The sequence below is a fragment of the Schistocerca nitens genome, chromosome 2 (genome assembly GCF_023898315.1).
Source record: "Schistocerca nitens isolate TAMUIC-IGC-003100 chromosome 2, iqSchNite1.1, whole genome shotgun sequence".
NCBI classification, from domain to species: domain Eukaryota; kingdom Metazoa; phylum Arthropoda; class Insecta; order Orthoptera; family Acrididae; genus Schistocerca; species Schistocerca nitens.
The window spans coordinates 63,122,691-63,149,281 of record NC_064615.1 but is presented as its reverse complement, the minus strand read 5'-3'; the positions used below and the strand labels follow the sequence as shown (position 1 = coordinate 63,149,281).

At 39.0% G+C, this 26,591-nt stretch overlaps 1 protein-coding gene across 1 annotated transcript in view; it reads left to right on the top strand.

The window, feature by feature from the left end:
* The window catches only part of LOC126234261 (uncharacterized), a 105,483-nt gene that overhangs the window by 64,659 nt on the left and 14,233 nt on the right, over positions 1-26,591 (top strand). Inside the window, exons 4-5 of the mRNA XM_049942953.1 lie at positions 4,440-4,634; positions 15,909-16,017. Of these exons, the coding sequence (XP_049798910.1) occupies positions 4,440-4,634; positions 15,909-16,017 (304 nt within the window). The remainder of the gene's footprint in view (positions 1-4,439; positions 4,635-15,908; positions 16,018-26,591) is intronic.

Genomic DNA, 26,591 nt, shown 5'->3' with positions numbered 1-26,591 from the left:
GGCCGTACGTTTTGTCCGAAAGAAGGTATACCTTTTTGCAACTACATTGACTGATTCTTTGAAATATGCATCTAAGGCAGACAAAATTTCGTCGTAGGACAGAGTTGCTACTTCGCGTCGGGGAAATAATTTCACTATCACACGGTACGTTTGGATGCCTACGGAGGAAAGGAGAAAAGGCTGCCGCTCATTACCTTGAATTCTGTAGGCGGCGAGATGGAATCCAAATTGGCGTGACCACTCCGTCCAGCTTTCCAGTGCAGCATCACAAGGACGAAAAGTTGGTGCAACAGTGTGTTGTGGCTGCAGTAGCGGTGGAGCGGCGGCTGCCGCATCGTTTTGCATCGCACGTTGACCCTGGACGAGCTGTCCAAGAGCATCCAGTAAGGCCTGCGTCTGCTGATTCTGCAAGCGATAAAATTCGGACAGTACATCTAGAGATTGTGGTGAAGCCATTACACAAGTAAATCAGGGCAGTATAGTTACGAACGCGGTTTGGCTTCGTCGCCAAAATGTTGTGGATTGGCAGGAGACCAACCCACTAAATTGAGAGGAAGCCGAAAGGCACGCGTTTAAGCTCACACAGGCTGGCGTGAGGTCTGGAACAGGACAAGGTAATTAGAAAAAAGGAGGTAACTGCTAGAATACTTAACTTTAATCCATTAATGTTGAACATAGCTCTTGTCTGTACATTCTTTACAATATCAATAGCAACTGATAATGGCGCCTTGCTAGGTCGTAGCAAATGACGTAGCTGAAAGCTATCCTAACTATCGTCTCGGCAAATGAGAGCGTATTTTGTCAGTGAACCATCGCTAGCAAAGTCGGTTGTACAACTGGGGCGAGTGCTAGGAAGTCTCTCTAGACCTGCCGTGTGGCGGCGCTCGATCTGCAATCACTGATAGTGGCGACACGCGGGTCCGACGTATACTAATGGACCGCGGCCGATTTAAAGGCTACCACCTAGCAAGTGTGGTATCTGGCGGTCACACCACAGAGATTGAGTCAATAATTAAATCACTGAAGACTAAGGGTTCTCATGAATATGACGGAGTGCTTAGCAGAATATTAAAATACTATGATGCACATGTTAGCCCTGTATTGAGCCATATTTGTAATTTTTCGTTTAGAAATGGTCAGTTTCCTGAACGATTAAAGTATTCGGTAGTAAAGCCGCTTTATAAGAATGAAGAAAGGGGTAATGTAAACAATTTGACCTATTTCTATGCCATCAATGTTTGCTAAAGTTATTGAAAAGGCTGAGTATGTAAGAATAATTCATCATTTTATATCACATGATTTGCTGTCAAATGTACAGTTCAGCTTTAGAAGTTATTTAACAATTGAAAATGCTATATCCTCTTTTGTCTGTGAGGAACTGGATGGGTTAAACAAAAGGTTTCGAGCGCTAAGCATATTTTTTGATTTAACTAAGGCATTTGATTGTGTTGATCACAAAATATTGCTCCAGAAGTTGGACCATTAGGGAATATGGGGAGTATGTCACAACTGGTTCACCTCTTACTTTATCAACAGACAGCAGAAGGTCATAATTTGCAGTGATGAGAATGTCTGTGATGTGGGATCTAAGTGGGATATTGTCAAGAGGGGGAGGGGGGGTACCCCAGGGATCAGTGTTGGGGCCACTCCTGTTCCTTATTTATATAAATGATATGCCCCCTAATATTATGGGTAACTCTAAAATATTTCTGTTTGCTGATGACAGTGGCTTGGTAGTAAAAGATGTGATGTGCAACATTGGCTCGGTTTCAAATAGTGCAGTTCATGACCTAAGTTCATGGCTTGTAGAAAATAAACTAACTCTAAATCACAGTAAGACTCAGTTTTTACAGTTTCTAAAACACAATCCAACAAAAACTGACGTTTTAATTTCGCAGAAAGGGCATGTGATTAGTGAAACTGAACAGTTCAAATTTCTTGGTGTTCAGCTAGATAGTAAACTGTCATGGAAAGCCCACAAACAGGATCGTGTTGAAAGACTTAATGCTGCCATTTTTACTATTCGAACAGTATCTGGAGTGAGTGATTGTTCGGCACGAAAATTAGTCTACTTTGCTTATTTTCATTCGCTTATGTCGCATGGTATTATATTTTGGGGTAAAACTCTTCCCATTCTAAAAGGATATTTTTTGCTCTGAAACTGGCGGTTTGGGCAATAAGTGGTGTCAGTTCATGAACTTCTTGTCGCCCCCTGTTCATGAGTCTTGGTATTTTTACACTGGCCTCTCAATATACATATTCCTTACTGTCATTTCTTGTTAACAATATTAGCTTATTCCCAAGAATAAGCAGCTTTCACTCGGTTAATACTCGGCAGAAATCAAACCTGCATTTGGATCTGAATCTCTTAACTCTTGTGCAGAAAGGTGTGCAGTATATTGCTTGCATCTATTTTCGATAAGCTACCGGCAGAATTCAATTCTTACCAGTAAACCACGACCTTTCATATCGAAACTGGAGAGTTTCCCCATGGGTCAGTCTTTCTATTCTGTCGAGGAGTTCCTTGAAAAATTAAGCTGATAATTATTGTATTGTTGATTGCGTTTACTTAAACTTATAGTTTTACTTATTTAGGGTTCATAAACATTTTATTTTTATCTGTTATTACTATTATGTTGTAATTTCATGTACTGACAAGTTCCATAACCTTGGAGATTTGCTCCTCAATTTGGTCCTACGGAATTTAACGTGTAAATAAAATAAAATAAATTACCCCATGTAGATTTCGATTGGGTATGGGACAGATGGCACCACCTTTTTTTCTAGGATATGAAAGGATGTGCTCAGCATTTGTCAGTTTTGTGTAAGTCATTGTCTGAGATCCCCTTCTTCAGATTTCATTGTCTTGTATGTTAATACATATGTGTCTCATGGTTCATTCCATTGGATTTCCATATGGAAGTTTCTACACTCATGGTCCTCTGTGTGTATATTTATTCATATATCTGTTGGTGTTTCTGACTGACTTCTACTAGGCTATTTTGTAGGCTACTGCTATATACTGTACAAAGAGCGGATTTGCAACATGAAATGGTCTTTGGTAATTGTTCATAGATGTGTATCGTGTATGTTACTTTTGACCCTATGGGTACATATTGATGGTGGATGGTACTAATATTGGCAACATTGTTTTATGTCCATTATATTTCCTGGAATTAGTAGAAACATTAGTAACTTGTTTCGTTGTTATTCTAGAGATAGTGCATACTTATGGCATTTTACTTGCTCAAGTTACACATTTTCTATGTTAGTATGTTCGTGGGCCTTTGGGATATGACTGGGTTGCTGTCTACTTATATCAGTGGAGCATCTGTTTATAGTTTTTGTTACTTCAACGTTATTTTCGTACTAAGTTTTAGACTGTGATTTACATTATTTATGTACTGGAGGTCGTTAGAGCATATATGGTATTAATTCAGTGATGTTAAATTATACAATGAACGTTTGTTCATTAATTTTTTGTTTGTTTTCAGGTTATTAGGTTGTTTCGTTCTCTTATCATACATCCTGTATTCATAGGTTTTCTGCTTACCTGATATACATGACTTCGGTTGCTTTGCCGGTATAATTCATTGTATGCTTGGGCTCCCCTCTGGTAAATTAATTATTGAAAAAAAGGAAAAAACATTTAAGCAGTATAAATTAGATGTTGAACTGTGTTTTATGTGAGTACTGTTAGTGTTTTTATATTATATAATTTCATTATACGATTTATTCCTTTTTAGTCACAAAATGTGATTTTCGTTCCTGTACTCACATTATACTTTACTTTCATGCCGTGTGTTTCCATATACAGGGGTCTGAAGATAACACTCTTTCATGTCGAAACTTGTAGCATGTTTTGAATAAGCGACCTTTGAATTATAATACAAGTGTGGTTTCAATTTTCATTTTTCAAGTACAAGTTTATTTCATTCAGGTAGTTCTTTTACACACCTTAATATTTTCACAAACGTCAGTCTACACTACTGTGTAACAAACTTATATCAGACTCTGTGGTGTTTAATGTTATCAATAAATTTCAACAATAACAAACTATTCTCACATATTGCAATCTTTTCATTTCTTATGTAGATTACTTAATCAAAATCCCAAACTTCACACAGAAATTACTTTTCTCTATCTTTTAATTTCTAACTTAACATCAAAACACACTTCAGAAGAGCTGATATGTCATGCGGCTGCTTGCTTTTCCATCTGCTTAGTTAATCTATTAACTATTTCTCTGTATAACATTTACTGTGATGGTCAATGGGCGATATATGATGCACATACAGGTCACAAGGTTGACAAAAAAATTCTTTCATTTCTGTGTCACAACTTGAGAATCTAATACCTGTGCTCTTTTACAGAGGAGTTTTGTTTATATGTGGTTGATGCAGATAAATAATCCTAACATCTGTTTCTTACTCTTACAGGCTCAAACTGGACCTGCAAGACATTGTCGTCGATAATATATTGGACTATGTAGTGTTCAATGCCTCTTACTTACCTGTTGGATTCAGATTAATTGTTGCTATAGACTTTCCTGATATCACATTAAATGCAAAATACGACATGGATGGGTGGCTGGGAGGTGGGCTTCTCTACTTGTTCGGTAATGGAGATATTAAGTAAGTATGTTATTCAGTACAAACATTCAATAATCACTTAATATTATATTTCAATATTTCCAATAGTTGTCTAAGATGACTCCTATAGGAATTGTCTCTTAATGCCTAATCAGCCATTCTGGGCAGTTATCCTCTCTTGAAGGATATAGCTCCCTCTCATCACGCCCATCTTCATCTTGCTACTTTTGTAGTACTGCACGTAGCAGAGGTGATCCATGTGTATTATCCACCCTCAGGACAAGTGGAAGGTCACTTTGTTTCTGGGACTTGAATAATTAAAAAGTACCTTAACACTGATTAGTCCAATAGCTCATTACCCTTACGATTACTGTACATGCATAATTTGATTTCCTTGATGTTTTCCTTTCTTTGCATTTTACATTACATAAACACTCGCCATGCAGTCTGTGAAGCGTTCTCTGGGATGAGCACAAGCTAATAAAACAGAATGGTTTTTCATGAAAAATCGTGGTATCATAGTGTTAAGATTAATATTACTAGTTGTTACCTGTGGCTGCATTCGCATATCAGTAGAGTTGTCATACTGAGTGATGGTGAGTAGATAAGCTGTTGTACATGCAATAATATCAGCTGCCACCACGTGTCTGCCTGCTCTGGTAAACACAGTTAGTGATCTACGCCCCTCCACCTCCGACTACGCTCGACTGCCCCAATGCACAACACGGCTGCAACTGCAGAATCGCTGCCGACCTATTTCCAGATCAAGTTTCATCGAAATTGGTTCATCAGTTTAGTCGTAAAAACCTAACAGATACAGTTGCTTCGCACTTAATAATATTAGTAGTGAATTGTGGATTAAACACGCTGAGGATTGTATAAACATAGTATTCACTACGTTGAATCGTATTATGTAGAATATTCCATCAATAAAAGTATTTTCACAAATGATTCAGTTCAATTTCCGCAGCAGCCTTTCTTCCATAACTGCTAGTCCTGCAAGTTTCACACGAGTACATCTCCGATGTTTGTAGGATAGGAGACGAGGTACTGGCTGAAGTGAAAGTTTGAGGACGGGTCGTGAGTCGTGTTTGGGTACCTCAGTTGGTAGAGCACTTCCCCGCATAGAGAGTCCCGGTCCAGCACACAGTTTTAATGTGACGGGAAGTTTCAAACCGGCGTGCACTCCCTTGCAGAGAGAAAATTTCGTTCTGGCAGTAAGAACAATTATTAAAACTGAATCTGATTTCACTAGCAACCAGGAACACTAAATTAAATCTAAGTGTTAAAAAGTAATTGTAAATTCTTCTCAGCTATCACAATATTTCAATGATTCTGCATTTCAAACGAAACACAGTGAAATTTGAAGAAAAAATGTGTTGAATATTAAAAGTTGAAAGCAAAAATATGAAATCCATTGCTAAGCCAGAAATGAAAGGCTAAAAGGTGGAAGGACACACAAAATACATTAACGAACATTAGTTGGGGCCATACACATACGTAGCCACTTTACTAAAATTTTGCACAGACATTTTACTTGGCAAACATTGCTTGGTTTGAGAAGTGGCATAGCCCGAAACCAGTCACTGACTAAACAAACATCCATTTTAGCTGCAAATCTGCCTGTCTTTCTTTGCGTCATAAAGAAATAAACTTGAAGATAATAGTGTGAAATGGAAAGACGAGTGGACAAAGACGAGATGGGGCAAGAATAATTAGACTTGGCTCAGAAGACCTAAGTAAAAAAAAAAGCACCTGATGTAGGTGATATTCGCTCACAAGTATTAACACCCTTTTGAGAACCAACCATGACAAAACTGTCCCACCTCGTATGTGATATATACCTTCGCACTTACAGAACAAGACAAGGTTGCAAAATACGAACACGTTATTTATAAAAGAACAGAAAGACTGTTAGATGTCAACATGGGGAAGGATCATTTTGGAACCACGAGGAACGTGGGCACATGTAGGACAATACTGACCTTATGAGTTATCTTAGATGATAGATGGAAGGAAAGCAAATAAAAATCTATAAGCGGAAGTAAGGCTCTGAGGACGCGACGTGAGTCGTGCTTGGGTAACGCAGATGGTAGAGCACTTGCCCGCAAAAGCAAAGGTCCCGAGCTCAAGACTCGGTCCGGCACACAGCTTTAATATGCCAGGAAGTTTCACATTTATAAGCAGTTTGAACATAGAAAAAAAATTTTTGCCAATGTAGACTGCTACTTATTCTTTGAAATTCTAAAGTTATGTGTGATAAAATACAGCGACCGTTCGTTGAAATTTGTATAGAAATCAGATTGTAGTCATAAGAGTTGAAGGACATCACACGGACGCAATAATTGAGAGAGTCACATAGGTTCGTCGCCTATTCTTCATGTTACTTGAGCTCTATATTAAACCCACAGCAAAGGAACCTATGGATAAATTTGGAAAATGAATTAAAGTTCGGGAAGGAAAAATAAGGAATTTTAGATTAACTAATGATATTGCAATATGGACACAGTCGGAAAAGGACAACAAAGATCGATTGAATTGACAAAAGTAAAACGAGTGTAACGTAGTCTTGTCGAATTAAATCACGTTATATATTAGATTAGATTGGAAAATAAGACACTAAAGGCACTAGTTAAGTTACGCTCCTGTGTCAGCAAAGTAACTAACGATGGCAGAAATGAAAAGCATATAAAATGCAGGCTGAGAATAGCAATGAAAGCTTTTATTAAAAACGGAAATATTTTAGTATCAAAGTTTAACCATCAGGTAGTGTTTTTTAAGCATTCGTGTGGATTTCAACATTATATATTCGAGGTCAAATGAATGTAGGCTAGTAACTATACAGGAATGAATAGACTTGTGTTGACAATAACAGGTATAGAATGAAATGGATGATGAGGAAGTACGTTGACATTTGAATACCTAATAATGTAGGTAGAGAGGTAAAACTTGACACACAAGCCTGAAATGACATGGGCCTTTACTAAAACCGGAAAGGAATGCAAAAACCGGCCAACAGATGGCGCTGGACAGCTACATGTCAGTCACGTCACATACCAATCGTGATTACAGTAAGCTGTAGTGAGAAAGGAAGTCAGATGTGGAGATAATTAGCGATGTGGGCTCTTCAAATAATGGAGCAAATAACGACTGGTTGACTAACGTGTTGCGGAGCGACGACACACGTTTCACACTCAGAGTGTCTGTCAACAGCAACAGCTGCAGAATTTTGGGCAATCGAAACTCCCAGAACTGTCGTGGAAAGAGCCACTGCATTACGAGAAAGTCATGATGTGGTGTGGATTTACCACATCAGTTTTGATCGGACCGTTTTCCTTCGAGGAAATGTGGGGTGCTGCTTTTCAGGCTATCAGCGTGATGGGTGCGAGGTACGCCGATATGTTACAAAATAGCGTCATCCCTAGCCTGGTTGATAAACACACGCTGGAAGGTACGACTTTTATGCAGAATGGCGCTCCACACCATACGGCTACACGTGTGAAAGACCTCTTGCGCACATTTTCTGGTGAGGAACGTGTGTTGAGCCGCCACTTCCTCATGCTTGGCGTTCCAGGACCCCAGAACTCAACCCATGGTTATTGGTTGTGGGTTTGCTTGAAGTCGCAAGTCTACCACGATCGTCAGACTTCATTAGGGATGATAAAAGAGAACATTCGAGGGCAATTTCTCACCATACCTATAAACAGTATATGCTGTGCTGGGCTGTTCACAACATTGTCGCTTGAGTGCACTATTGTTGATGAATAACGGCTGACATTCTGGGCATTTGTTATAAAAATATTGTCTTTGCTAAAAATCAGTTATGTTAATTATTGCTTTTGTATCATACGAAGTGCCATCTCCTGGTCATTTAGTGCACTTCATGTTATTTCAAGCATGTGCGTCAATTTGCACCTCTCTAGATATATTATTCCGTGAAGTATTGAATTCTCAAATGTTAACATACTCTTGTGTCGCCCTGCACACAACAGAGTATTTGATGCACTCCCTTATTCAATAACTTTCATCACCCATATTAGTTAATGATGCACCTTAAATATTTGCAGTACAGAGAGCTGCAACTGCTACTTGAGAAAGGTTGTTACATAAAAATTTCTTTATTATACAAAAAAGTCAATTGCATAACTATGAATCATATATAAATTTTGTTTCACTATGGAAAATTAATTGCAATGCGTAATATAATCTTTATTGATTCCTAATTTGGAAATCTAGGTGTCAGAGTTAAAATCTTTTGAATTGAGACTGTCAAAACTTCTTAAATATTTTGATTGTTGTTGGGCATTAATAACTGCCAATCTTATTCAATTAACAATTACAACTACACTTTTCAGGATAATGCATAATCGTAAAATATCAAGTCAGATTATTAGAGTCAATTCTTTGACCTTTTGCAGTAGTTTTTCCTTCTGAGCAGTGGCAGTTTTCTTAGTACTCTACAGATCAGTTCTGGTCTGCAGTTACTTTGTATGATTATAGCTTAACAAAACTTTTCTTAAATAACCGAATCTAACTATTCGCTTGTTATTTATCGTTACTGAGAGTGCTGTAAATAATGTATTCAAATGTAATGAGTGAACAGTTGCAAAGTATAACATAACATCTACATTTTATGTACGTGGAATCAATGTGAAACAATCAAATTGAAAATAGTCGGAACGAAGTCGCTGGAAACACTGCAGTGTACTAATGTAACCAGCACTCACACTTTACAGTGCCTATCAACCAGGTAACAGACTGTTGTTGTAACATCCAGTGGAGAAAATGTTAATGTTAATGCTGTGGTCAAGTTTAGAAGAAGGTCGATAATATTTCATGAATCATCGACCTTTGTTCCCGTTCTGTAGAAAAATTTATACATAACAAACAGCCCCAGTCACTTTTATTTAAAAATCAACTCTTGCCATGGGCAGCATACCTCTTTTTAACGTTAGATCAACATTTTATTGTTTGGAAGGAGTTGCGCAGAACGTTTTAACCGAGATGTAAAAGTGATAACATTTATTCGACGCAATTTCATACACAGTTGATTACATAAATTAATAAGAATAACAGGCGCCCCCTTGATCGCTTGAACTAGATCGTAATTAGGATAGTACATTACTTTACAATTATTAGATATAAAGTCCGCTTGCTATGTAAAACACTGTTTTTTCGTATGATTCTGTGCCAGCATCAGTGGGTTTTCTTTATTAAAAACTGTGAAATGTGAACATACTTTAAGGGCTAAATAAGCTACGAAAATCGGGCCCAAAGAGCAGTTTTTGCATGTTTTTGCCATCGTCTTAATTTTACATCATATGCTTCAGAGAGACCACTTATACTTTGACAGCTAACGATGTGAATGTGAATATCGTTGCCGAGTTAAACAATACTTTATGTTTAAACGTAATCTTGTTGTGCCAAATTATTTAGTGCATATATTTGTTATTACTTAAGTTGTCCTTTGGTAGGCCTATTTTTAAACTAAGTTATAACAAGTACAACTCTCAGACAAGAAACGACGCACCAGGAAGGAACTATCCTAATGGTGCGGAAATCGCTAAACATGGTGTACATGTACAGACAAACAAATAATTTCAATTTCAGGAAAATTGGACGATTTATTCAAGAACAAGAGCTTCGCAACTTGAGCAAGTCAATAACGCGTTGCCCCGCCTCTTTCTCTTACACAGGCAGTTTTTCGACTTGGCATTGATTGATAGAGTTGTTGGGTGCCCTACAGAGGGATATCGTGCAAAATTCTGCCCGGTTGGCACGTTTGTTCCTCAAAATAGTGACCTGGATGGAGGGCCCCGCCCATAATGCTCCAAACGTTCTCCGATGGGGAGAGACTCGGCGATCTTGGTGGCCAAGGTAGGGTTTGGAAGCATGAAGACAAGCAGCAGAAACTTCGCCGAGTGCGCGCAGGCATTATCTTGCTGAAGTGTAAGCCCAGGATGGTCTGTCATGATGGGTAACAAATCGGGGCGTAAAATATCGTCGATGTACCGCTGTGCTGTAAGGGTCCCGCGGATCACAACCAAAGCTGTCCTGCTATGAAAAGAAATGGCACCCAGACCACCCCCCCCCCCCCCCCCCTGTGTGTCAGGCTGTATGGCGAATGACAATCATGCTGGTACACCACAGCTGTCCATGACGTCCCCAGACATGTCTTTGCTGGTTATCGGGGCTCATCTGAAGCAGGACACCAACCGAAATGTCAGCTGCCGTATGGTCTGACAACCAGGAGTGGTCGACTAGACTGTCATCTCTTTTCATAGCAGGTCTCCTTTGGTTGTCATCCACGCACCCTTACAGCACAACTGTACGTTGACGATATTCTACTGCCCGTTTTGTTGCCGTTCATGGCTGTCCCTCCGTGGGCTTACGTTTCAGCAAGATGATGCACACGGCGAGAGTTTCTACCGCTTTTCTTCATGCTTGCCGAATCCCGACCTCGGCCAGCAAGGTTGCCGAATTGGACACGTTTGGAGCATTATTGGCGGGGCCCTCCAACCAGCTCGGAATTTTCACGATCCAAAGCGCCAATTGGGCAGAATTTCGCACAGAATCCCTCAGGAGGACATCCAATAACTCTGTCAATCAATCCCAAGCAGAATAACTGCTTGCACAAGGGACAGACGTAGACCAACGTGTTATTGACTTACTCAATTTGAGTAGTTCTTGCTCTTAAATTAATCATCCAGTTTTTCTGAAACTTATCATTTGTTAATCTTTACATATACCGGGTGATCTGGATACGCTTCCTGAAACTGACGTAGTGCTGTATAGAGTACTATCAAGTGTGTGGAGAAATAGTACACTACCTGACGATTGGAGAAGAGGAGACATTGTTCTCATCTTCAAAAAAGGCAATAAAAGACTTCGAAAAACTATAGACGAATAACCCTTATGAGTCATACAGCCAAGATTTTTGAAAGAATTTTACTAAATCGAATAAGTGAAAAGATAGAAAAGGAGCTGAACGAAGAACAGCATGCGTTTAGAAAAGGAAGAAGCACGATCGACCTGATATTTTCTATCCGTCAAATGATGGAAAAAAGTTGGGAGTATAACAAAAGGGTGATAATGGTTTTTGTAGACATAGAAAAGGCATATGACTCAGTTAACGTGGAAATACTCTGGGAAGAAATGAAGAAGATAGATATAGAACATGGATGCATTAATGTAATAAAGACAGTGTATAGAGGACACAATTGTAGAATTAGAACACCATTGGGGAACTCTGAATACTTTGAAATAAGACAAGGAAGTATTCTATCTCCTGTACATTTTAATGTTGTGATGGAGGGAATGAATAGGGCAGTTAAAGATATAGTACAAGAAAAAGACAAAAAGATGTTTTTTGCAGATGGTATAGAAATATGGGGTGATAAAGAGGTAGATGTACAGTTACAACTTGATGTGTGGAAGGAAATAATGAAAAGGTATGGATTAAAAATAAATAAAGATAAGAGTGAAGTAATGGTGTTTGGAAGAGAGAAAGGGATCAACGGAAATATTACCTTGAATCGAGAACCCCTCAAAGTGGTAGAAAGTTTCACTTATTTAGGGAGTGAAATATCTAGGGATGGAAGCATAACTAACGAAATAAATAGGAGGTTACAAAAGGGAGGCAATTTCTACCAAACAAGAAAACACCTGATTTGGAATAAGGAAGTTTCAGAAAAAGCAAAACTCCTTATGTATAAGAATTATTACTTCCCTATCGTCATCTATGGTGGAGAAACATGGACAATGACAGAAAGGGACTGGAGCAGACTGCAAGCAGGGGAAATGAAATTTCTCAGAGCAGTTAAGGGAAAAACAAGAATGGACAGAGTAAGGAATGTAGAGATTAGAAAGGACCTTAACCCTAGCATTACCAACGTATTTTTTGTTACATGTAATACCAACGGGGGGGCCTCAAAGGCCCATAAAGAATACCACAATTTATTTTATCATAAATCAAGTTTATTTACTTCTGATACCTCTAATAACAATTCAAAATGCTTAGACATTGTTTTTGTATACTGGATAATAAAAGATGTTATTATAATAGGAATAAAATGAACAAATCACGAGATTCAGTTTATATATTTTTTGGAATAATGTTTCAAAATAGTGTTTTCTTATAAAAACGACTTTTTTAATTCGATACACTACATGGAGCAAACAAAATTTACTGTCTCATTCTGCAACGCATTTTTCACACAACACTGTCTTCCTTCAGTGTTTCCCACAGACGTGTTTGTGGCACTGAGAGCAGGTAACAGTTGACTTTCCCAGCTTGTTGTACTTGATCTTTTTAGATGCAGCTTCTTGGCAGCATAGGTGGCACCGTCCACGTGTTCCTGGTTCTGCTGTTGAGGATGATGGTTCTACAGAGCAGCTGAGCTTCCGTTGTGTGATGCTTTCCATTGCCATTATTACTGGCTTCTGAAGTCCATACAAATTTTGTGCCCGTTTATCTACTTGAGATCTTATTAGTTCGAGACCTAAGTTAGTGATAAAAACTCTTCTGCGGTTTAGCAAATTCTTTTTCCAATTCGGAAAGTTGAGGAGGAAGAGTGAATATGCATTTATTGCTGCTATGTCAATGAGTGTGTAGAAGAGGGACAAAGGCCATCTTCTTGTTCCTCTCTTTGTGCTGTAGTGTCTTGCCATCTGGTCTATGGTGTCCACGCCTCCCTTTGTAGAATTATAAAAAAGATTTATGTTAGTCTTTTTTGAGTCTTCATTCAACACCCCTTCTGAGTGATAAGTTGAAAGCATCAACAGCAGTCGTTTTGGCTTCTCGCGGACTAGCGTTGATGCAAGAGTAACTGGTGGCCTCTGTGTCTGAGGGTCAGTATAAGCAAAGATGGAAGAGTGTAAACTGCGGCCAGTTGTAGTCTTCAGCTCTTCAGGTATGTGTCGTCTGTTAGACTGTAGGGTGCCAACAAGTGTGAGGTGAAAATCATTCCATAGAGTCTCAGCAAGCTCCACTGAAGTATAGTACCGATCTGTGGTAACATTACGGCCTGATTTTTCAATAGGTTTTATTAGTCTCTTTACAATTTCCGTCGGTCCATTTGAATGCTGTGTATTTCCTGACTTGCCTGTATAGATGTCCATGCTGATCACATATCTAGTCTCAGAATCAGACAGCATTCGAATTAGAATGCCGTATTTTCCAGGTTTTTCTTTTAGAAACACCTTGAATGGACAGCGACCACGGAACAAAGACAACATCTCATCCACTGTTGTATGTAGACCAGGAATGAAATACAATGGAAGTGAAGAATTGAAGCTTTCAAAAATTTCCCTCATTGGAGCAAACTTGTCAGTCTGGCGACGAATTTCTCTTGTGTTCTTATCATCAAACCTCAATATTTTAGTCAATTCGAAAAATCGGGTCCGACTCATTGATCCATAGTACACTTGTCGGCCCTGAAGCAAAGACCATAAATCTTGGACAGGTAACTTATTGTCATGATTTGAACCCATGATTAGCAAGAGTCCTATATAACAAAATAACTCATCTTCATCTGTGTGCTGAATACCTAGTCGAGAAGCCTCTTCATTTGAGTGTAGTTTTATTAGATTCATAATTTGAGGTGTAAAAAAGAGCTCTATAGCCTCTTTCGGAGACGCAATTCTTCCTTGTTGTCCTAGCCCCATTCTTTCTCGCACTATATTTTGTACAGAACGCCGATATTGTCGAGATGGCTTCGTAATATACTCTCGTCCACTTTTTGCAATGAATTTGTCACATTCCGTATCATTATCATCTGGTGGATTGGCTTCAACCTCATCTTCATTCTCAGACGATGAATCAGTTCTAATTTCTTCCACATCATCATCCACTTCACTTTCCTCTAAATCTGATTCTTTCAAAACTTCTTCTAGCACTCTTTCAATGGAACTATCACGTAAACGATGTCTACTCATGTTGCTGGTTCAACAGCAGCAGAAACACTGAAAATAACAATGGTCCGCTTCATAATAATATGTCTGAAGGCAACAATGCCAAAATTCGTTTCATGGTAAGAATTTGAAACGAGAGACTCAACCTCGTAAATCTTTCCTTGCTATTACCAACGGGTGGGCTTCTAAGGCCCACAGAGAATTAAATCAAGTAAATGAATTTTAATTACATTTTTATTCCGAAATTCTGTAATGACTCAATAGTACATTCAATAACGAACAATTACCTTTGCTTTCAAGTTCATATATCAAAGGGTGTGGATACAACATAGAAAAACTGAGTCAGTGGGCCTACGAGGCCCCCCCGTTGGTAATGCTAGGGTTAAACAAGAAAGTATGAGAGAAGAAATTGAAAAAAAAAGAGATTAAGATGGTATGGGCATGTTAAGAGGAAGCATGGGCAGAGACTCTCCAAAATTATGGAAGAACTAAAGATGGATGGGAAAAGACCTAGAGGGCGCCCAAGAACACGGTGGAAAATGGGAGTGAGAATACGTGTGGAAAGGAGGGGTGTGACCTGGCAGCAAGTGGAGGAAGAAAAGTGGTGGGAGGACCGAGCCGAATGGAGAGGACTCATCAGCACCCAGACCCGGCAGTAGCTGGAGCGGGATCCGGATATAGGTAGACTAAACGTTATTGATTCCTGCGAGATTTGAGGTGAAATGGAATGTGCTTTGTCGTCTGTAGCTCCATGTACTTCAGGCATCTAGCCCATTTCTGCTTTTAGGTGGGTGATGCATCATCTATTTTAAACAGCTTGCATTACCTTTAGTTCTCCAGGAGGAGAAGCACACTCCAAAACTACCGTCGAAATTAGAATAACACTGTGTCTTTCCACAATTACGGACACACTCTAATGATCGGTTCGTAACGCCGTCATTTTCTGCAAAAAAAAAAAAACAAGCCCTACATGCTTCCCGCCTAATGGCATAAAAAATCAAATGCCCACATCAAAATTGCAAACTTCACTGTTTAAAATGGTGACAAATAATGTATTTACGTTCAGTATTGCGAAAAATGTAGTCATGAAACGGTTCAGCGATTTCTCTTGTTTCCTCTGTCAAATTGTTTTTTATAGTCTTTAAAATTTTGTCATTGCAGGTGTCATATTGTAGTATTTACATATTTTACTTCAAATCGTCACCTTTTCGTTATAAGACTGTCAGTTTCGAAGCATATGTTCAGTCTAATGAGATATTTTAATGAGATATGGAACATCACATACCATGTTGTTCATGAGTGAATTTATTATACATCCCTAATTGTGGAGAGGAACTTTTTTATTTCATTGATACTCTTTCACAAGATCCACATGTGTTACTATAAAACTGAATTTCTTTCCAGACTTTCTCTCGTCGACATTTCCCTTTATGTCGGGTTGGGCCTGAGAACTGTCGATGGTATAGTCGACGTGACTTGCGTCGCCTTAGACTACAACGTTGGCGATGTAAAGGTGAGTGTTTTCTGCAAGAAGAAACGATATAGAGCTTGATGACATCATATTTTCAAATAACAATAGTATTTTAAAACGAATTGTTTACTCTGAAAGGCAAATATTTACGTAGCTGATTATTCCCCAGGTATAACGTGTATTGATTTGTGTTTATAAGCACATACTTTTAGGGATCAGGCTTCCATTGTAGAGTTTGTAGGAAGTGACATTACATGGAGTTTCATTAAGCTGGCTCGAAGCAGTTTACTGGTAAATGATCCTTGATTATGCTGCCGAGAACAGGTGTATACCCCCCACCCACCCAGTGTACGTGACCCATCTTCAGGGTTGTGAAGTTTCCTTCAATTAAAACTAACACACATTTGACAATAAGACAAGGAAACAGTGGGGGGGAATTCTGTATTGCTGTCCTGGGTAACGTACGAGTGGATGGATGTGGATGTATCTGCAACGTGAAGGTAACAGTGCCGAGTGTTTGTGCTCTGCAGTATTGTTTTTGTACTGCTTTGATCAGTGCAGAATGAAAATATCGTGATGTTTCCCCCAGGACACTTTCCACTACTGCATAAAAGCTGAGTTGTTGTTTACAATAAAGTGTGTGCATGTGGGAGAGGAATGATATCTTTATTGGACAGCGATGGGGTAATGAAGTTATTGGCGATATCAATATGGGGACCAAAGATTTTTAAACGGGACCACAGGCAGAAGCCGTCATGGTACACACCTTCAATGGGCAGAGTTCCAGGCATGCTACGCGCGTTACAGCAGACAGCACATCCCTAAATTTTGCACCATATGCAGTCGCACTACACCGACCCTACTGTGTTTCTCAGTTTACAACTTGACTATTATTGTCAAACCAACAAGAGATTTATCCTCAGTTTGTAATTGTGCTACGATTCACAAAAAGTGTCTGGAAGGTTTGGTCTCTTTTGACATTACAGCACAAACTGGGTTTCTTCAGTCACTACATTCTACCAAGTTGCTGCTGCTCTCTCTGTAGTTATTTGTTCCTGAGGAAAAACGGTCAGCATGTAACGAAGTCCAAGGGAATCTAAAGCCCATCTCACACAGAGATTCACCACAAATTTAGTAGCTGGTACGCTTGACTGTTGGCGTGGCATGGAGATTGGTCAACTGGCTTGTATGAAGAAACTCTCACGTGGTTTAGTGTTCTATGTAGCAAGTGGCACATTTGCTATAGTCCAAGAACAGCAGCAAATGCAAGCCAGCTACAATATAGTCTTTCCGCAACAGTTTTAAACAGGCTATTCAATAAAAAGATATGATATTCTTGCATCTCATTCATTCATCAGCTTTGTGATGAACTGCTTATTATTTTGTTAATGATCATGGTAACTTTGATACTTCGAAATTAAGTAAGCCACTGCATGAAATTAAAATAGTGTGTAATGAAAAACGGAGTGTCTATGCTTTTACATTTGGTGCATATTGGGTCATATGTTGCTATACGAAATGTAACTAACATATTGAATATTTGTGTATGTTTGAGAGGAGATCTACATGTGTCTTCAATCTTGATAATATGAACTCCGTACAGGGCACTCACTACCACCAATGTGTGTAAATAGTACACTGAGATTGAACTATTCAAGTAGTAAATCTACAGGCTTTATGAAACATTTTGGCCTTCAGATGTCAGTTAAAGTTCCTGAAGGTGATCACATGCACATCACATGACATCACAATCCTCAGCTTTCTTTTCAGTGATATCAGCACATTCACCAGTGAAACCTTCACAATCATCAGTGATGTCATCAGTCTTATCAGTGACATCATCATAAGACAAGTCCCACTTGATCTCTTTCATCTGCCCCTCCCCTCCCCTCTCCTCTCCTCCCCATCTTCCTTCCTCCCCTTCCCCTATTACACTTAACCCTCCCGCTTTCCCCCTCTCCAACCAATAACACTATACTATTAAAATAAGGCAGCCAATTAGAACGTAGATGTAAAATTACGCTGGTTTGTCAATTACAGGTGGGACTCCGTCACCTCCAAAGGTCCGAGGCATTTTGCTCTGATTGTTGCCAGCATCATATTTAAAGTACCAGGGAAGCAGGTTGCTAGCCTTACTTTCCCCAGGTCCCATTGAGTTTTATCCCTAACGGTTGAGGGACTAACCGGTGGATTTGGTAGTCTTTGCCATCTGAGCACAAAGATGACCACGACTCGGAATATGTCCGAGATGACCAGCCTTATTCCAAAGTAACTGGTATCCCGACTGTCAGGACCACTTACTTGGCCACTCATACGTTGCCCGTGGTTCATGAACTAGGACATGACAACAGGAACCCACATGATGAACCACTTGTTGTTGGTGTTGTTGTTGTTGTTGTTGTTGTTGTGGTGGTGGTGGTCTCCAGTCCAGAGATTGGTTTGATGCCGTGCTCCATGCTACTCTATCCTGTGCAAGCCTCTTCACCTCAGAATAGCTACTCCAACTTACATCCTTCTGAGTCTGCTAAGCGTATTCATCTCTTGGTCTCCGTCTACGACTTTTTACCCTCCACGATTCCCTACAGTACTAAATTAGTGATTCCTTGATGCCTCAGAACGGGTCCTACCAATCGATCCCTTCTTCTTGTCAAGTTGTGCCACAAATTCCTGTTCGCCCCAATTTTATTCAGTACCTCCTCAGTAGTTACGTGATCTACCCATCCATGTAAACCATATCGTTGTTATTACACAGAAGTCACATGCATCGGTCTGCGCTTTTCTGACTGTCATCCTCCCGTAACTGCTGCACGACTGTCACACGATTTGGTTTCAAATTAAGACTGTTCAGTATCCACTGGCAATTCCTACTTACATGCACCTGTTGGGTCAGTTTAAGTGTAAACTACTTTGGGCTCTGAGTAATTCTTCGGCGAATGTTTGCAATAACTTCCGGTGCGCAAACTGAAGAAATTCTTGAATCAGCACATGTCCGTAGGCGCCAATTTTTATACAGACTCTCTATTCCTCTCCTTGCTGGTAGTCTTCTATCCGGATTCTTGACCCTGAAGATTTCGCCAGTTTCCTTAATGAAACTTTTTCAAATATGCTCCCACAATTTCAATTCTTTCTTCTAGCAAGAAAGTCATTTCGCAGACCCCAAAGAAAAACGTCTAACTTCACTGCTGAAATAAACTGAAATGCTGACAGAAGAATGCCAACAATCGATTATGGAATAAAACTGTCATTGTTGTAGCTGTTTACTCGATTTCAGAGATCGAAATATTGCGTTCCCATTCAAATAGAGGCTGGCTACTTTTAGCAGCGCCGTCCTGTATCATGAAGAAACCACTGCTGTTGACAAAATCAAGCTTTCTGGTACTGATGGTTGACTATCTTGATAGCAGATAAATCTTCCATTATTTCAGATGAAATAGCACTTTCACTCCAAATTTGGTGTTTCGCATCTAGCACCGAATACTGAATGGGACCACCACTTCTCAAATTTTGATAGTCTTTCAGAGCATACTCTGCTTCCCAGATGCTTCAAATTCTGGGATATGCAAGCAGAAGAACCCCCGATTTCTTGTACTACAACAAGTAATTGATAAGCAAACTGTAGAGATTTTGTTAAAAGTAGTATGTAATGCAGTAACTGAACATGATACAAATTTCAAATCTTCAAGATACTTTTGAACATGACAGCTGCGTTCTGCTTGCCAACCCATGGCGCAGTCATCTACATGCGTATCTCACAAGTGTGCCATCATTCATAACCTGAGCTATGTGTCTGTCAACTGTCTCATTTGAGTGTCGTCACTGGATGCGTGTCTTGTATGGTCTTCCAAGTACAACACAAGTGCTTTCGACGAAAAACAAAAAAAAATTTTCAAGAGCACTTTATCAAGTCAATTCATTTCTTAATCTATCTTAATGTTTCCTCAAGATAATACACTAAATTCGTTAGTGGAAGGTAACGAGAATACATACTCTCAAATAGGAAAACGGCTAGCTTACGAATTTGAATAACAGCCATAAAGGCCACCAAAAATAAACAACAGTATTTCTTTAAAATATGTACAGTTTATTAAAAATTAAATTATATAACAATACCTTTGTGGATGTAAAATTTTCCTACAGCTTTACAGATTAACCACCACATCTAGCATTCCAAATACACTCTCTTCCCAAACAGATATCAATTATTATAGAAAGGGTATCATTGTCTCCAGTAACCTAAAACACACATAAAAAGCAATTCTAACATATGTCTTAAATTATACTAAACAATTACAACATTTTAAGTTCTACTTAATGCAATTTGAAAGCCAAGTAACTGTGCTAGGAGAGATTTTAAATCAGAGGACCCTCATTGGATAAATATTTAATCCTTGAGTATGGTTTGAACAAACAAGTTTTTACCAACAATTGGCGAAAAACTAGAGAAAAAAATTCTCAAAATGATTTCAAAAGCACCTTCAATGAAGTGAATCACAGGCTAATCAAAATCTCTAAGAAAAACAGATTACTAATCTTAACCAAGGGCAAAGCTTTAAAAATATATTTAACAAAATATTTAAGAAGAATAAAATTGCCTGTTCGTATGTAGTTTTTTAAAGACTGCACCAATAACAGGCAAAACGACTAATCAAAATGCTTAACAGCACTCTGCAAAAATTAAATATTGAATAGAGCGGTGTGCAGTCTGACCATATTAGTATACCACTCCCAGTATACAGCTTGAACACAAACGCTCTCAAACGCCATGAAAGTATTAAACAAAGTTAATCAGCGTCGTACGTTAATACCAGAAGCTGACCAGCGTCTGCGAAGTAAAATGAAAAGATCGCCATTTATTGGTTTGCGTTCTTCTTTTTTTCCATACTATGAAAATTCACAAGCAAAACGGGGGAATTCAGTCAAATTAGAAAAATTTGCACATGCTGCACTTGTTTCGCCTGTGATCTTTACGTAACGTAGGCATTCAACATTTAATGAACAGATCATGATAATTTGCAAGAAGCTTTGCCTATCGAACGTTCAGGCTCCGAGTGATGTACGGTATGTCCAACGCGAGGGTCTCGTACCATCAAATAGGGATACTGTTTCTTGTGGTGACTAGTGCTACAACAAAAGACGAATGTTTATTAATTTGACATTAATTACGAAGTAAACTAGTAATTTCGCTGACTTTATTGGTCAGCAACGTCTTGTTCGTGAATTATTCCGCCAGTTTTATGCGCCGCCGGAAGCAATCCTTGTTTCCTGTAACCCCGGTACACTCCAGCGACGTCTCTAAGGGATATTGTAAGAGTCTGAGGCTCAATTTTCCCACGTAACCGCAAATTGTGGAAGTACAGGTACTGGAACAAGTGTAGTTTGTTTCTGTCTCCCGATCGACCCTCTCTTTTGATCAACGATTTGACAGATTTCCACAATCGATCTTTATTCTGTGTGTGCACGGATAGATCGTTCGAACAGACAAATGCCATAGCATGATTTAAAAATTCGGGTTGTAATCCTTGTTTCTTTAACGGTTGTAGGACTTAAGCCCATCCGTTATAACTTTGGTGCCTCGCAAGACGAAATGCTTTATGACAAACGCTAAAGTTTTCTTGCCCCTCGAATACGAGTATACTCGAATTGTGAAGCATTTCCAGCATATCCTTTCAGTGCCTCCGATGATCCATACGTATACAATTTCATTTTTTAGGAGTCGTCTTTTCTTGTATTTCTGAGTGGCTATATGTGATTCGTCTCCTTCATCTATCTTGTTTTGTCAGTCGATAGGAACACTGTCATTCGTGACTATCACATAGCAGACATCTCGTCAGAACCCTTACCTTCACAAACGGTATTTGTTGATAACTCAGTTTCCGAAGCGGTCATTTGTAGAGTATAGTCTTTTACCCAACACCAGACTAAAATGGTCAATTGTCAATTGTCGAACCATTTACGTTTCCTTATCGATGCCATTTTGACACCGCGTGCACTATAATTGAAATGGAAAATAAGCATCGGCGCCTTACTTGCGAAGTCTCAGAAAACTGTCTCCCCCCTCACAATCCATTCAGTTCGTGAAATCGTCTTTTAGCACCAATCCATATTGCCAACAGAAATCCGAACAAGACTGCACACTACACAATTGAGGAACGAAGTTTCGGAAGGTGAGAGAATCGGGACTCGAGGCTAGAACGGCCTTACTTATTTCTATTCATAACGCTAAACACCTTCCATCTCCCGACACGATAGCTGTGCGTTCGACAAATTTCGTCGTTCGATATACATTGTTCAGAGTTGACTTAAGGAATGAAAACATTTTTTACCACAAAATTGGCTTTCTCAACAGTGGCATCATATACATGACATATCGTAGAAGAGTTAACCAAATGAACACAGTTTATTTCGAAAATATTAAAAGATTGCCCAATTTTTTAAATCAGTGAACCTCCAGCAGCTTGTTTCTCCTCTTTCGAATCTTCTCCAGTCCTTCTTTTACCCATCTGAAGCATAAAAATTGATAAGATTAATTCACAGGATAACCACGCTGTTTTATTCAACAACTGTGTGATAAAAAACGGCTTAGCTATGGTTCCGATTCACTTCCAGTCTTTAATCTGATCTGCAGTGTGCTACCAGGTACTTTAAAAATTTCAACAGCCTTTTTAATCGAAAGACCTGCATCAGAGGCTTGCGTTACCTTTTTCAAATCTCCTGCAATCAATTTAGCTTGCTCTGGCTTCCATATATATTTTCTGACTACCTGAAGAACAAAGAAAACGAATTATTAGGCCAAAGATGAGCAGTTTACAAGGTGAATTGTATTACTCTGAATGTGTAATTTCGTTCAACAAATACCTGATGCTACTAGGGTTTACCTTAAATGTTGTATAATCAATAATATGTTAGCGAAAGCCACTGGAAAATAATTAATTGTGAAGTGCACTATGGTTTTGTTTACAACAAACGCTCTTGCTGACTAAAAAAACTGAAAATGTAGTTCACGCTATGACTCTTAAATACAGAAGGCTACTGCTGCTGGACTAGCACTAAGTGCCACGTATGGTTGACAGTTGACAGGGTGACCAACATTACCCAAAAAAAGAACAACATTATTTATTTATATTTCCAAACCCGCTGCTATCAGTAGTACGGTTTTCTTACATGACACTTTTTGTAAGCTCGTGATGTCACATCATCTTGATGAAGTCATCTTATCTTGAGATCTTTCTATTGGTTTACTGGAAATGATGTTGCCGGTTTACTTAATGCCTCTGGTATAATCTTTTTTCATGACTCTTCTTCATTTCCATCACTATTTTCCTCACTTTATTCATTCTCCTCTTCTTCTTCGACTTTCATAAAAATTTTGTTTTCTTTAGATCCATCTCCTTCGTTTTGTATGTTTTACACTTGTGAGTTAACGAGCATTTCGCTCTCATTTAAGCATATGAACAAAAGAGACAGCCATCAAGGAATTGTGAAACGAATCCTGTCGTCCAGGACCGTGTGTCACAAAGAGGGCAGATTCGCCACGAGATGGGGAAATTCACAGGCATCTATTGTGCTGAATGAGGTCAGGTTGATTAGGCCTCAGCGCTGTAGTGTGTGAGTGAGACAAACGAGAACCTACGTCATAGGGAAACCCCGTAGGAGCTGTTTGTGCCCAGGCAGATGCAGCAGTGTTAAATATGGCGGACCTAAGATCGGCCATAAAGGGAAACATTTATGAAAACTATTTAATCCTGTAGTAATGCAGGGAACGGAGCCACAGTAATTTTAATCCACCATCTCTCTTAAATTTTGATGGTGAGACCAATAAAACATTAATATTGATCATAATACGAGGCGTGTTTGTTAAGTAAGTACCGTTTTGAAATTTAAAAAAGACGTGCTAAGATATCTCGATAATATTATTTTTACATGAAAGCCTGTACCTTAATCTACTTTTCTACATAATTTCCGTCAATATTGAGGCACTTGTCACAACGTTGTACCAGTTTTTGAATACCCTCCTCATAGAAGTCTGCCGCCTGACTTGTTAACCAGTGCATGACCACTGCTTTGACTTCGTCATCGTCTTGAAGACGCTGACCGCCCTGTGCAGGATTCACTGGGCGCAAGATCGGGGCTGTACGGAGGATGATCTATAGCTTCCCATCGAAAAGATGTGATGAGATCTTTGGTCTGATTCGCCACATGTTGACGGGCATTGCAGCAAAACGATGCCCTTGCTCAACTTCCATGGACTATTGCTTTTTATTCTGGTGTGACGTAGGCCACCCATGTTTCGTCGCCCGTAACAATTTTGCTTAAGAAATCATCACCGTCGTTGTGGTACCGCTCAAGGAATGTCAATGCACTGTCTAAACGTTTGGTTTTGTGCACATCTGTCAACATTTTCGGTACCCAACGTGCGCACAATTTTCCGTAATTCAAGTGCTCGATCACAATGCCATACAAAACACTACGAGAAACATTAGGAAAGTCATCCCGCAAGGAGGAAATTGTAAATCGTCTTTTTTCTGTCACATTTTTGTCCACTTCCTGCACCAAACTTTCATTAACGACCAAAGGACGCCTACTCCGTTGTTCATCATGCACATTTGTGAGGCCATCTTTAATGCTCTCACCCACTTTCTTACCATTCCATCACTCATAATGTTTTCTCCGTAAAGTGCACAGATCTCACGATGAATATCGATCGCCTTTAGGACTTTAGCACTAAGAAACCTTATAACAGCCCGCACTTCACAGTCAGAGGGACTCACGATTATCGGAAGCATCTTAAACACTCACTACACAAGGTAAACAAGGAAGAATCAGAATGTAATGGCGTCAGTGCGTAGATTAAGGTACAGGCTTTCATGTACAAATAAAAATATTGAGATATCTTAGCATGTCTTTTTTAATTTCAAATCGGTGCTTACTTAAAAAACACGCCTCATAGTTTAGGATTTACTGTTAAAGTGAAATTAACAAGTTTTGTAACAAAGACCTCAATGCCAAAATCTGAACGATTCGTCCAACTTAGCAATCGCGATTCATATAAAAACGCATCATTAAAATGACAAATGTTGTAAATACCATCTCTGTAACTATATTTGTTTAAAAGATATAGTAAATTTAAATTATCAGTATTTTCAGTAAAGCATCACATCATTTCCTCCACACAAACCACATTGAACGATGACAGCATGACACCTTATTGAATCATTAGGTAAAGTTTAGTGCATAATAGTTACTTTTGTTGTTTATTTATCAGAAAGCACGTTGGTGCAAGGCTCTGACAGTAACATTCAAATTTAAGAAGGAAATTGTACTGGTTTTATGTAAAAGAATTTAACATTTATTACGTAATGGATACTATTGTTATTTTATTTAGAACGTGAAAGAGGTCAAGCTTTGAATATTTAAATATCTTAAAATATAAAATAGTGTAGAATAAGCTGTAGCCAATTAGATGGACGGCTTCGGGTAAGGGAACTGCACTAGTCAGTTGAGCGACGATGTTCGGTACGCGGAAGACACGGCCGGAGATGGGCAGAGGGACAGTTCTGGTCTACACACCAAAGGGTACAGTGTGGATTGAGACGCGAAGGCGGACAGTCGGTCTTTAGGTACCTAGGAAGTGAAATGACTTAGAAAATTTCGCGGTATGTGGTATCGCGGGACTTAGTCACTGAGTGGTGAGTAGCCGCAAACCTGGTGTGAACTCGTAACTTTTCGCTTACATGACGAAGTGAAGTATTGGACTTGCATTTCGCGATGAAATTGTGAATGATCGAACTGTGTCGAATGGATATGCGCTCGAGTGTAAAAGTAACTCTAAATACGAGCACTTTCGGTATTAGTTTGCTTTCTGAATAAACATTGTTCTAACCAAATCGCAACTGTGTGGCCTACATCATTTATGGGTCGTTAATTTAGTTCCCGATATTATTATTACTGTTATTACATGTCATATTAACCTTGTATGTTTCATAAAATTTTGCAAACTTGCCATCAGCCACACAATTTAACCAAAGGCTCACAAGTGTGTAATTTAGGGCGTGTAATGCGACACGTGCGGTTCAACCCCTAGACGAGTTTGAGTCAAAACATTTCGATGAAGAGGAACCACATGTGAGCCCGAACATCTTTGGGATGTTAGTTTGAACGCTTCTTTCAGTGTAGCTTTCCCAGTCTCTCTGGTGATTGAGAAAAATGTAAATGTTCTTTGCATTACAGTATCTGGTTCGGCTTCCATTTTTCTTAACAACATCAGTTATTTGCGGATATTTCGTGTATAGTTCAACACCTGCTTTTTAAGACTAGTTTTGTAACCAACGGAACTGAGATCCATATGGCAACTGCTGTGCTCAATGAACATATGAACTGACTATCAGTAAATGACTCAATTTATACCACTGCTTACAAAGGTAAACGGTAAATGGTAAACACTTAAATGGTTAAATGGGTAAACGGTTAAACCGTAAGTCATTAAATGGTAAATGGTTAAACAGTTAAACACTTAAATGGTTAAATGCTTAAACAATTTTGTTAAATGGTAAACAGTAAGTAGTATTGTTATAAATTGTTCAATACTGTTGCATCGCTAGAAGATGAGAGTGAGTATG